The sequence below is a fragment of the Mobula birostris genome, chromosome 27 (genome assembly GCF_030028105.1).
Source record: "Mobula birostris isolate sMobBir1 chromosome 27, sMobBir1.hap1, whole genome shotgun sequence".
Taxonomy (NCBI): Eukaryota; Metazoa; Chordata; class Chondrichthyes; order Myliobatiformes; family Myliobatidae; genus Mobula; species Mobula birostris.
Window position 1 is genome coordinate 4536483 of NC_092396.1, and position 13928 is coordinate 4550410.

Genomic DNA, 13928 nt, shown 5'->3' on the forward strand with positions numbered 1-13928 from the left:
GGAGAGGGGGAGCCTCTCCTTTGGGAAACAGCTCGCTCTCAATATTGTATTGACCTGCCTTGCATGCTGGCTTGTGCGTGGACCTTGCTGGGCAGCCGACACGGAGCATCCACTGTCGACTCCAACCAGCAGGGGGCCTCAGTAAACACCTCCTTCTTCAGGGCAGTTAGGGATGGCCAATAAATGCCAGCCTGTGACATCCACATCTCAAAACATGAACTGAAACAAAAGACACCAGATTTCCTGTCCTTAAGGATGTTGCCTCTATATTGCCAGTTGTAGTTTCATATCCCCAATTCCTGAGACTAATTTTCCATTCCAGATTTACTTAATTACCGGAATTTAAATACAGACAGCTGGTGAATGTACGCTGAAGTTACATCTCCTTCAGGCTACTAAACAGCAAAATGTTGATAAGGGCTCCCTGATGCTTGACAACAAGGGAACTGAGGCCAGATAATATCCATATCATACTTAACTAATGTACATCAGTACATGAAACTGGCGGCAGTTAGCACAATGTTTTACAGTACCAGTGACCAATTCCTGCAGCTGCCAGTACATTATCTCTGTGACCCTGTGGGTTTCCTCCCACAGTCCAAAGACGTACCGGTTGGTAGGTTAATTGGTCATTGTGTATTGTCCTGAGATTGGGCTGGGGTTAAATCAGAGGTTACAGCTTAAAGGGCCAGAACAGCCTGTCCATGCTCAGTAAATAAATAAGAAATGGGAAATACCTAAACTGACCCATTCAAATAGATTTTCTATACCACCAAGCATAGAACTTACAATATGATGCACAATACATGCCCTTTGGCACATGTTGCTGTGCTGACCTTTTAATCTACTCCAAAATCAATCTAACTCTTCCCTCCCTCATGTCCCTCCATTTATCTTCCATCCATCTGCCTATCTAAAACTACAGAATTGCCTCAAGTCCCTCCACGTAGCATTCTACACTTCTGCCAATATTACTTAAAGCATTTTAATAATGTTAACTTTAACATATAATATTCAGTTCTCGTCAGTGCTCTCTCATGCCTATAGAAAGACAACAGAAAATGCTGGAAGCATTTAGCAGGTTAGACAGTTGCCATGGACTTGGAAACAATTAATGTAACAGGTTCCCATTAACCAGAAACAGGAGTCTTGGTCTGAAACATCAACTATTTATTCCTCTCCATTGATGCTGCCTGACCTGCTGAATTCCTCCAGGATTTTGAGTGTGTTGCTCTGAATTTCCAGTACCTCTCGTGTTTGTAGCCCTAAAACATTTGCGTTATTTTTCTTTCCACACGTGCTGCCTGGCCTGGTATTAATACAGATTTCCAGCATCTACAGATTATTTTGTGTTTGCAGTAATTCCCTTTTGTCCAAAAGTGTGTGCTGTGCCTCCATGCTTTATGTTCCTCCCACAGGGGTGTCGTGACCCGCTGAGTAACTCCCACATTTTTCTGTTTTACAATCAACAGCCAAAGGTTACGGGGAGAGGCAGGAGAATGGGGTTGAGAAGAATAATAAATCAGTCATGTTCGAATAGTGGAGCAGACTCGATTTGAGATGTTAAAATTTACAGCGTGAAACAGGCCCACTGAGCCGTGTCACCCAGCAACCCACCTAATTAACACTCACCTAATCACAGGATAATTTACAATGACAATTAGCCGTATGACTTTGGACTGTGGCTGGAAACTGGCGCACCCAGAGGAAACCCTCGCATTCACGGGAAGGACGCACAAACCTTCTTACAGGGGATGCTGGAATTGAACTTCAGTGCCTGAGCTATAACACCACACTGATGGGCTGAATGGCCTAACTCTGTGGAGGGAGAACTGACCATTCTGCGTGGAATGCCACCTCTGTTCAGAGGGCATCCCGTAGGTACTGATCCTAACTCTCAGAGCCCACTGTTACCAGGAGACAAGTCCCCATTTGCAGATATAAAGTTCCTGTTACCTGCTGTCCAACAGTGCAAACAGCATCAAATCTGCAATTGACTGTGGACCTCAGGAAGGGGAAACCAAGGGAAAACACACCAGTTCTCATCAAGGGATCAGCAGTGGAAAAGATGAGCAGCTTTAACTTCCTGAGTGTCAACATCTCTGCGGACCTGTCCTGGGCCCAATGTATTGATGCAGTTATGAGGATGCACTGTAGCAACTATATTTCATTGGGAGTTTGAGATTTGCTACATCACCAAAGACGCCATGTACATAGAAACATAGAAAATAGGTGCAGGAGTAGGCAATTCGGCCCTTCAAGCCTGCACCACCATTCAGTATGATCATGGCTGATCATCCAACTCAGAACCCTGCATCTGCCTTCTCTCCATACCCTGATCCCTTTAGCCACAAGGGCCATATCTAACTCCCTCTTAAATACAGCCAATGAACTGGCCTCAACTGTTTCCTGTGGCAGAGAATTCCACAGATTCACCACTCTCTGTGTGAAGAAGTTTTTCCTCATCTCGGTCCTAAAAGGCTTCCCCTTTATCCTCAAACTGTGACCCCTCGTTCTGGACTTCCCCAGCATCAGGAACAATCTTCCTGCATCTAGCCTGTCCAATCCCTTTAGAATTTTATACGTTTCAATAAGATCCCCCCTCAATCTTCTAAATTCCAGGGAGTATAAGCCTAGTCAATACAGTCTTTCATCATATGAAAGTCCTGCCATCCCAGGAAAGTACCGTGGAGAGCATTCTGACTGGTTGCGTCCTTGTCTGATATGGTCAGGCCACTGTACGGGATGGGAAAAGGCTGCATAAAGTTGTAAACTCAGCCAGCTCCATCATAGGCACCAGCCTCCTCAGCATCCAGGACGCCTTCAAAAGCCGATGCCTCATTAAGGACCCCCATCACCCAGGACATGCCCTCTTCTCATTGCTATGTCGGGGAGGAGGTACAGGAGCCTGAAGACACACACTCAGTAATTTAGGAACAGCTTCTTCCCCTCCAGCATCAGATTTCTGAACGCTCCATGAACTATTTTGCTGTCTTTTTGCACTACTTTTTAATATATTTCTTACTATAACTTATGATAATATTTGAATGTCCTGCATTGTAGTGTTGCCGCAGATCAACAGATTTCACGATATATGCCAGTGATAATAAATCTGATTCTGATACACTTGAAAGGAAACCAGGCAATTAAAATAAATTCCAGCGATTCTGCGCTTGCTGGAAATCCAAAGCAACACACATAAAATGCTGGAGGAATTCAGCAGGTTAGGCAGCATCTATGGAAAGGAATAAAGGAAAGTTTCTCTGTGCAGCTACAGGAAATAAAACTGCAAGCTGAATAATTCCGTTATGAAAAGTAAATTATATATATCTCAATCTCGGGACTGAATTCCGCGCTCGCGAGTGAACTATCTTTGCTAGACTGGAATCTGCCAACCTACAGTTGTTGAGGAAGAGGAGGACGGCAAAGCCCAGGGTGGTCGAGGCCAACAGGATCAGGCAGATGTTACACGGGATCATGAAGTAACGCACCACCAGCGACACTTTTTGCTGGTACATCCTGCCGCTCCGGTGAGCGGCCGGGCCCGGGTACCGACTGCCCGTCATCCCACCGCTGCTCCGCCCGTGGAGGAGAACGGCAGCCTCCTCGATTCCCAGGGGCAAGTGGGGAAAAAAAGACACACGCTTCAAACGAGTTCTCCTTCCAGTAGCGACAGCAGACCGTCACAAAGCGGCCACCGCTCTACAAACATCTTCCAGCTCCAGCTCGTTTTAGTTCCCTCTAGGTCACGCCAGTGCTATTTGCGAGATTATCTCCATTTCCTTAAAATTGGGTGGGAGTCGCGTAGAAATAATCCCCCAAGTCTTCATAATATTGGGAGACTCATTCTAGAGGGAGAGGGGCGTTCCCCCATAATAACAGGAGACCCCGAATAGAGTCCACAGCAACCCCTTCCGTCCCTGACTCCAAGATGCTCAAAGATCCCACGGATGGGCACTTAGCTCGCCGGGAAATGATACCGTCTTTGCCGCCGGTTTCAAACTCCTACACCGAAGTGAATCGATCCCCTGCTCCGTCTGCGTTCACTGAAATCTCTGGCCAGATTGTGAAGAGTCTGCCTCAGCCAAAGATACCACTCCGAAACTGGGGCTGTGAGGGATTTTTATCGCCCGGCGTCCAACGTGCGATGGATTGTTCCCTCCCAACGTGCCGGGGGCTTCCTGCTGGCAAAAGGCACCGTGGGCGATTCTGCAATAAATGTAATTCACGCATACAGGTCACCCCCCCCTCCTCCTCCTCTCGGTCGCTCCGTCACGGGACTCCGGGACACAAGGGCGTGGGGCAAGTTCCACTCCATCGAGAATCTCAGTCACACGCACCCTCACCCTTCGCTCAAGAAGACCCCCAAATCCCGGAGAATGCAGGGTCCTCGGTATCTAGCATCCGGCTGCAGTGAAGATTTCGGAAGTTTATTTTTCCCCGTACCTGGGGAGAAGGCGTTCCCGGTGCGTTTGTGCGGGAGTCCTGCACCTTTCTATTTCCCTCGGTCTTCCCGGGCAGTGAAACCAACCTCGATCGCAGACCACACAGCTCGATAAGACAAAAGCAGCCGCCCTTCTTTCTCCCGGCGCCTAGACAAAGGCGGCTTCGGGCGAGGAAGGACGGTCGGGATGCGACGCAACCGACCGGGGTGGCTTCACGCACCGAGCCGGGAGAAGCGAGATCCGCACGAACCGGCGTGGCGGGATTGGGTCGGTCAGCCAAAGCGCCTCTCCCAAGTTCCAGCGCCCGGAGTTCCAGCGGCCGAGGAGCCAGTTAACAATTTTATCCTTCGGTCCCGCGCGAACAAAACGCGAGGCGCGGCTTCGAACCCCGCTCCCATTCGCCGCAGAGAGGGTCGAGGGCACCACGGAGCAAGGTTTCAGACAGGCGCTGGGACTGTCCCTCCGCCGGCCGGCAACAACCCCGGAATTCTGCCGTAGAATTTATTCCGTAGGCTGTCAAAACCTGGCTACCCCAGGTGCGGCGACGCGCTGACACGAACCCTTTGAAATGTCTGACACTTTCTAAAATAACAGCTATGAATGAAAGAAAATATCTGACAACACTTTGCGGAGAATTGCCTTGTGCTTGAATATATCATCGGTCGCCCTGTTATTTCAGAGGGAGTTTTTCTCTCTCTATTGTATTGTTTCCATGGTTTGCAAGGCAGCGGTGCTGGAGATAGATTTCCCCGAGGAGACTGTCTATTGTATGCCGGGTCCCCGGAGACGGAGCCCTGGCGTGACAAATTCAACACTCACTCGCCCTAAGTGGAGATGGTTTCGGGAGAACGGCATACAGTACAGTTCTCGACGCACCATTATAGGACGGATGTCGAGGTTTCGGAGAGGGCGCAGAGGAGGTTTCTTCTTCCCCCCCCCCCATTCTTCTATTGCCCACACAGGCATCTCACCTCTTCTCCTCACCTGCCTATCACTTCCCTTGGTGACCCCCTGACCCCCTTCCCTTTCTCCCGTCTACTCTCCCCTCCCATCAAAATCTTTCTCCAGCCTTTTACCTTTTCCACCTACCAGGCTTCACCTGCACCTTCTAGCTAATCCTCCTTCCCCTCCCACCACGTTTTCAGTCTGAAGCCTTCTTTTCCAGTCCTTGCCTAGAATGTGGGACGTTTATTCCCCCACCATGGATGCTGCCTGACCCGCAGAGTTCCTCCAGCATTGTGTGCGCGTTGCTCTGGCCGTCCGGCGTCTGCAGCATCTCGTGTTTACCAGAATGTTATCTGGATGAGAGGGCATGTGCTGTAACAACGGACTGGACCACCTTGGGTTGTTTTCTCTGGGGTGCAGGGGCTGAGGGGAGATCTGATAGAGGTCTATAAGATTATGAGAGGCACAGATAGGGGTAGACAGACTGTATCTTTTCCCCAGAGTTGAAATACCTAATACCAGGGCATGTATTTAATGTGACAGGAGGTTTTTTCAAAGGAAATTTGTGGGGCAAGTTGTTTACACACAGTGGTGGAAATCTGGAATGTGCTGCTTGACGGTAGAGTAAATGCACTGGAGATTTAAGAGAGATTTAGATGGGTAAAGAAAATGGAAAGACATGTTTAGGCCGAGGGCATAATAAATTAACTTCGAACTTTAAAACTCCTTCCACTTACTTTAAGTCTGTGCCCTCTTTAATATCCCCACCACGGGGAAGTAGATTTTCACTGGGGGAATTTTTCAATCAACTATATCCGTGCTATAATGAGTTCTCCAGGCCGGTGTGGGAGCCAGAGAGCATTGGGCTGCGAGATTTTTAGAGCACCAGAATTGGTTAATTGTTGTTTGACGAGGGCCATTAATTGTTTAGAGTTTCTTGTGTTTTTCCCCAGTGACTCGCTCTTGTAATGCGGTCTCCTGGTGCTTTCTGTTTGAACTTGTTTAAAGTTATTCACTCATTGTGGAACAGGCCCCTCTCGGCTCTTCGAGTCGTGCTGTCCAGCGGTACCCCCAATCTAACCCTAGACTAATTATCGGGCAATTTACAATGACCAGTTAACCTACCACCCAGTACGTCTTCCGGAGAAACTACACATAGTCAAGAGGAGAACGTACAAACTCCTTACAGACAGTGGCGGGAATTGAACATGGATCACTGGTATTATAAAGTGGTGTGCTAATCGCTAGGCTGCTGTGTCACTCCAATAAAAAGGTGATTTTTAAATTTCCATTGATTTATTTGTATATTGAGATACAGAGCAGAACAGGCCCCCTTCGAGCCATCTCCCAATTTAACTCTAGTCTAATCACAGGACTGTTTACAATGACCAATTAACCTAACAATCGGTATGTCTGGGGAATGGGGGAGGAACAGGCATTCCTTATTATTTAAGCAGACGCCTGATTAGTTCTAATCACAGCGTTCTAGCTTTGAGAATGCTACATCGGTTGCTCAGCCAAGCAATCGATGTTTTGTTGGAATTCTTTGGAATAAACTCTGGTCGCCATCTCTGCATTGGAGTCTGTCTTCCCTCTGCACTTGGGTTCTGACATTGCCAGTGCACATTGTGACATGTGCACATCATAATGTTATATATTTCTAGCAAGCTATATTTGATAGGTTCTTGATTCATCAGGGCATCAAAGGTTACATGGAGAAGGCAGGAGAATGGGGTTGAGAGGGGAAGTAACCAGCCATGATCGAATGGCAGAGCAAAATTAATGGGCTGAATGGCCTAATTATGGTCTTATGGTCTAAACTTAGTGCATGGAACCTAGTCAGGGGCACAGGTTTCATATTCAGATTTAGTTATCAGATGTACAGTGAAATATATCACTCGTGTTAACACTCAACCCACCCAAGGTTGTGCTGGGGGCAGCCTGCAAGTGTCGTCACACATTCCGGCGCCCACAACGCTCGGCAGAACAACACAGAACATAACCAAGCAGAGCATACCGAGTGACGATGAAACAACAGCAAACAAGCCCGGTTCACTCCTCCCTCCCACCCACCCGTGAGGCTCCCGTAAGTTTGGAAAATATTGTCAGAATGGCCTGGATGAGTCAGGTGTCGTGTTTGTGTCTGGTGGCCATGGCTGCCTTTGCTTTATTTTGGAATAGGTCCTTCTGGCCCAAGGACCCGTGACACCCAATTACACCCAACAGACCAATTAACATACCATCCACTGTCGTGAAACTTGTTGTTCTGCAGCCACAATACACCTCACTTCCCTGAACCCCCCCCCCCAGGCGCAACAATGGCAACGTGATTGCATTAATTTGTCTGACAGCAGCAGAGTCAAAATGAACATCTAATCCCAGGGTGACTGGGGATATGCAAAATGCTTTTCCCATCAATCTGAAGGTAGATCCATGGGTTACAGTACACACACTCAACAGCTTCTTCCCCTCCACCAAAAGATTTCTGAATGGACAATGAACCCATGTACACTACCTCACTATTTTTTCCCTTTTGTCACTACTATTCTCACTGTAATTTGCAGTTTATTATAATTATTATTTATTGCACTTGCCTGGTACCACTGCCACAAAACAACAAATTTCATGATATAGGTCAGTGATATTAAACCTGATTCTGATTCTGAACAGTATAAAAAATCTTTCCCCCTAGGTGCAACTTGTAATCAGTTCTGTCTTATACAGACAAGGACGGCGGCATCTTGAAATTTCAAGCCAGCATCCTTGGATTTTTGCTCTGATTCCAATTTGCAGCTCCAGGCAGAGCAGCATTCACTGGTCCATTAAGAGTGGTGATAACGCTGTAAGGTTAGCAGAGGTCAGGCATCTGACAGCCAGGGCAGGAGATGTAAAACACCTCCAGATGCATCTACGGCCTGTGACCCTGGGGCGGAACAGGGCGGTGTGCTCAGCAGGTGTCAGTTTTCAAACACCAGGAAAGCCCAAAAAAAGCTGCATTAAATAGGTCAAAACCCCAAAAGTGCCACCAGCTCCATATGTTTAATTACCGAGCAGCACCGCAATCTGCTAAAAGGGTGAGCAAGCATTATGAGTACCACAGGGATCACAAAGGCACCAATTCCAGTCAGTCCTAAATGCATATCATCTGTTAGCATTGAATCAGAATCAGAATGCACTTTCACATCACTCTCATACATATATCCTGAAATATATTGCTTTGCAGCAACAGTACATTACAATGCACAATAAAAAGCTATAAATTACATACATACATAAATAAATATAAAGAATTTATATGAAATAAGTAGTGCAAAAAGAGGGCAAAAAAAAAACAAGTGAGGTAGTGCACATGGGTTCATTGTCCATTCAGAAATCCCATGGCATTGGGGAAAAGTTATTCCTAAATCATTGAGCATGTGTCTTCAGGCTCCTGTAACCCCTCCTAGATGGTAGCAATGAGAAGAGGGCACGTCCTGGATGATGGAGGACCTGAATAACACATATGCCGTCTTTTTGAGGCATCGCCTATTGTAGATGTCATCAACACTGAGTTTATAACTTTTTGCAGGTTCTTCAGATCCTGTGCATTGGCCTCTCTGTACCAGACAGTGATGCAATCAGTCAGAATGCTAATTCTAACTGCGAGCTGCGCAGTCTGTCCATGAATTCAACTTCACGGTTTCAGCACTGGGCGGCTGTAAGGCATACCGGAGGTGTCATAACTGTTCAAATCCATCACTTTTTTAAGGTAAATGATGGTGGGATTCTCAACAGATCCATGCAAAGATACTCATATTCAAAGCATACAACATATGGTTTATTTATGGAAGACAATCAAATTACACAAATCTGAATCAGGTTTATTATCACTGGCATATGTCGTGAAATTTGTTGTTTCATGGCAGCAGTGTAGATGCACATAAAAATTACTATAAGTTAAAATAAATCAATAGTGCAAAAAAAGTACGAGTGTTGTGTTTGCTCACCTAGAACTACTGATGAGACCCAAAGCCAGGAGACAGGACAATGCCGGAACTTGAAATATTCCTTTATTCAGTAAAACCACGCAACTACAAAATCTAAAAACCCAACTGTACCTCTCAGAGCACGAATATTTAAATGGTTTACCCAAGAACATTCAAGATGTTGATTGGAACCACAACCAATTAGTGAAAGTCAGCCTGGGATAGGTGTTGGTTGTTTCAGCTAGCCACAAACACCTCCCACTCAAAGATGATTATCTGTAGGACTTGAGCCGAGAGTTGACTTGGACTGGAATGACCAGCTTGTGCTGGAGATCAGTCTTTCTTAATGGTTGCAGACTGCCACTTTCTTGTTGTGATATTGCTTGTGCTGGCCCTGCTGGGTGGTTTGGTCAGGGTAAATTGATCCCTTCCAGAAGGAGACAAAGGTCCAGAATGTGTTTGATGATCTGGCCAACAAACTTGTTGTGTCTTTGGGAGTACGTGGTCACAACTGGTTGGCGTAACTTACACTTTTTTGTTGTGATGTTGCTTGTGCGGGCCCTGCTGGATGGTTTGACAATAGACAATAGGTGCAGGAGTAGGCCATTCGGCCCTTCGAGCCAGCACCGCCATTTACTGTGATCATGGCTGATCATCCACTATCAGTATCCAGTTCCTGCCTATCCCCATAACATTTGATTCCACTATCTTTAAGAGCTCTATCCATCTCTTTTTTGAAAGCATCCAGAGACTTGGCCTCCACAGCCTTCTGGGGCAGAGCATTCCATATATCCACTACTCTCTGGTCCAGAAGGAGACAAAGGTCCAGGTTGTGTTTGATCATCTGTCCAACAAACTTATTGTGTCTTCGGGAGTACGTGGTCATAACTGGTTGACGTAAAGTACCTCCCCATTTGTTTGACAGTCTACCTGGTAGCCAGGGGTCTTGCCCATTGTAATTCTGTCTGGCCCACACTGCAGCTCCAGGCGAGAAAGCGTTCACCAGTCAGCCAAGGTGCGGCTGGCTGCCTTTGTGCACTTGACCATCTGATGATGTGGATGTTGGACACTGTGACAACATTGCATCCAACACTGTGTACAGTCTTCTCCCCAAAAGCACTTCAGCTGGTGCCTTCCCCTCGAGGCCCGAGTGCGCTGTAATTCCATGTCAGCAGAAATGTGTGAAGGGCCTTGGCTGATGCTCCTTTTCCTCTTGATTTCAGAAGGGGCCATTTGAAGATAGCTGCAAACGTCTCTCCTTGGCCATCGGACTGTGGATGATATGGAGGTAACTGGATGTGAATAATTCCACTGTTCTGGAAGACTGCAGCAAACTGCTCTGAACTGAATTGAGTGCCGCTGTCAGGAACAAGCACTTCTGGCATCCCATAGCGGCTGAAGATTGAGTGTCATTGTTGACTTTATAGATGATACATATGGCCACTTGGAACAGCTTCTCATTTCACCCTCCTCTTCTACCTTCCCCCTCACCTGGTCTCACCAGCTTTACTCCTGCTCCCCCCACCTTCCTACTCTGGCTTCTTGCCCTCTTCCTTTCAGACCTGAAGACAGGCCTTGGCCTGAAACGTTGACTGTTGATTCAACCTCATTGATGCTGCCTGGCCTGCTGAGTTCCTCCAGCATTGTGTGTGTGTGTGTGTGTGTGTTTTGCTCTGGATTTCCAGCATCCGCAGAATCTCTTGTGTTCACAATGTATCCAGTGCTCCCGGTGTGGCCTCTTCTACACTGGTGAGACCCAACGTAGATCGGGGGGGGGGGCTGTTTTGTAATGGGCTGGCATTTGCAAGTTCATGGACCATTCAGAGATCTGAGGGTGAGAGGAAGAAGCTGCTCCCAAGATGTACAAAGAAATTCTAGGTGGTAAGTTACTTACAGCGTCTGTGGTTTGGCTGAAGGGAGAGATACTGTGAGGCTGTATGGTTGGATAAAATGTTAAACTAAACAAGGAGCAAACTTTCTGAGCAGCAGCTAAGTGACCTGAGTGAGGGGTAGCTGAGCTCATGGAGACATTTTGAAACACAGATTGTGAAACACAGCCAGACACACTATGCTAAATTTACTACAGTATGTCTATTTATTTCCTCATACAGTGCTGAATAGGCTGTTTCAGACCTTCAAGTAGTACTGCCCCAGCAACCCCCAACAACCCTGATGTAACCCTAACCTAATCCCAGGACAGAATTTACAATGACCAAGTAACCTATCTGACACACGTTTGGACTGTGGGAGGAAACCGGAGCACCCAGAGGAAACCCACGCGGCCACAGGCAGGATATACAAACTCCTCACAGAGGATGCTGGGATTGAACTCTGAACCCCAACGCCCCGAGCTGTAGTATCGTCGTGCTGATTGCTTCGCCACTGCGGTGCCCGTCTATCACGGTAGTGGTATATATCGCAAAACTCGCTTGTCTCGCTGAACCCTGCCGGGGCAACCTGTGGGGAAGAACTTGTTCATGCAAAGGGTGAGGTATCACTTCCCCTAGAACAAGTATAATTAGGAGCAAACACAACCACTCCACAGCTTACAGGAGGGGTTTCACCACTGGACCATGTCACAAGCTGTGTTAGAGTGGACATTTCTTTAGATAAGTATGGCTTATGTTCCCTTGACGACTGAAAAAAACTGATTAATGATTTAAGGTTACTTTGCACCCTATAATATCTCACCGCTGATCCCGAATTGAGCATAACAAAGACAATCAGCGTGCCTTTGAGCTCTAGAAAGCTAAATGTCAGGCCTTTTGGGGGAGAAATGGGGTTGCTGAATTTAAGAGGGGCTGTCCTTTTGAACATTAAAACAAAGACCCCAATTTCCCATTGTGCTGGCTATGAAAGATCCCTTGACATGAACAGGGGATTGTAGATCTAACTCGTTAGTTTCTCTCCCCAGTCTCTGCCTGATCTGCTATGTGTTTTACTGCAAGAACATATACTTTATTACTTCAGCCTTCCAGCACCAGCAAATTCTTTTCACTTTCATCTTTTGTCAGGGTTTTGGAAAGTCCCTCTTTGTGGGATCTTGTTGAGCAAAAAAAATAGCTGCCACGTGCACAGTAGACCAGTAAACGCAATTGTTAATGCATGTTATTGTAAAGTAGCATAAAGTGTCCCTAGGTTTCGAAAGGCGTCTTTTTTCCAGCCTCTGTTTGAATTCAGCTCACACCTATGAGACTAAAGTTTCCTCTGAATGTCACCTGTAAGGATCTACAGAGATACAGCGGCAGTCTCATCCTGTCCCTATGAGCACAAAACACACCACTCCACGATGCAGCGCAAATATAATTAAAGTGGGAACGAGTGGGAATTTAATTGGCCTATTTTTATATTTATTCATTTTTTGTGATGTGGCAAGCAAAACGTATAACTCTCATTTTTCAAGCACCTCAGTGCATCTATGGAATTCAATGCCAGAGACGGCTGTGGAGGCCAAGACATTAGGTATATTTAAAGTGGAGATTGATAGGTTCTCAATGAGTCATGGTGTCCAAAGGTTACAGGGAGAAGGCAGGAAAATGGGGTGAAGAAGAATAATAAATCAGCCATGATTGAATAGCGGAGCAGACTCGATGGGCTGAATGGCCTAATTCTGCCCCTATTTCTTATGGCCTCTTTGGGTCTGACATGTAGAATTAGGTTTCAATTGTCTGTGGAGTTTCTATGTTTTCACTGTGACTGTGTGGGTTTGTTCCAGGTGCTCCGATTTCCTCCCACATTCCAAAAACATATGGTTAGGGTTTGGGTTAGTGAGCTGTGAGCAGGCAATGCTGGTGCTAGAAACATACAACACTTGCACAATGTCAGACTGTGCTGGTCATTGTCACAAAGAACGCATTTCACTGTACAGTCATGTTTCGGTGTACATTTAAATAAAGCCGATCTTGAAATCCATTTAAGTCCATAAATAGGCCGGACTGGGAAAGGAGACATATCCATTTCAAAGCAATGTTAACAAATGAAATCACTCGGACAGGACTCAAACCAAACCAAACCAAACGAAAAGTTGGATCATCTCACATCGTAGGGTCTTATGACACATAACGAAGTCTTTCAGCCCCATGAGTCCACACCAACCTCTAAACATTGATTTACAGCAACCCCTAAGCCCATTTGACCGTCCCCATGTCTTCATCAATTCCCCTCTAGTTTCTGCCTCTCACCCACACACGAGGGGCAATTTACATGAGCAATTACAAAGAAGGCATGCCAACAGCAAAATGTCATTAGAACAAGGGTTCCAACCTTTTTGGTCAGGAACCCAGGAGTTTGAGGAGATCTGTTATCTCACCAAAGCCACTCAAAAATGTCTATAGATGTACTGTGGAGAGTATTCTAACTGCTGGCATCACCGACTGGTGGGGCCACTGAACATGATCGGAAAAAAGCTGCAGAGGGTTGTGGACTCAGTCAGTTCCATCATGATCAGAACACCTTCCCTACCATCGAGGACATCTTCAAAAAGCAATGCCTCAAGAAGGCAGCAGCCATCATTAAAGACCCTCGCCATTCTGACCAAGCCCTTTTCTCATGTCTACAATTGGAGAGGAAGTAC

General features: G+C 46.5%; 1 protein-coding gene across 4 annotated transcripts in view; it reads right to left on the bottom strand.

Annotated features, from left to right (window-relative positions):
* Positions 1–13928, bottom strand: part of agrn (agrin) — a 546801-nt gene that overhangs the window by 290220 nt on the left and 242653 nt on the right. Inside the window, exon 1 of one of the 4 annotated variants that reach the window (XM_072245170.1) lies at positions 3401–4834. The exons of the other annotated variants lie outside the window; for them this stretch is intronic. Coding sequence (XP_072101271.1) covers positions 3401–3566 — 166 coding nt within the window. The 5' untranslated portion in view covers positions 3567–4834. Of the gene's footprint in view, positions 1–3400; positions 4835–13928 lie in introns of those variants that run through there. 4 annotated transcript variants of the gene reach the window in all.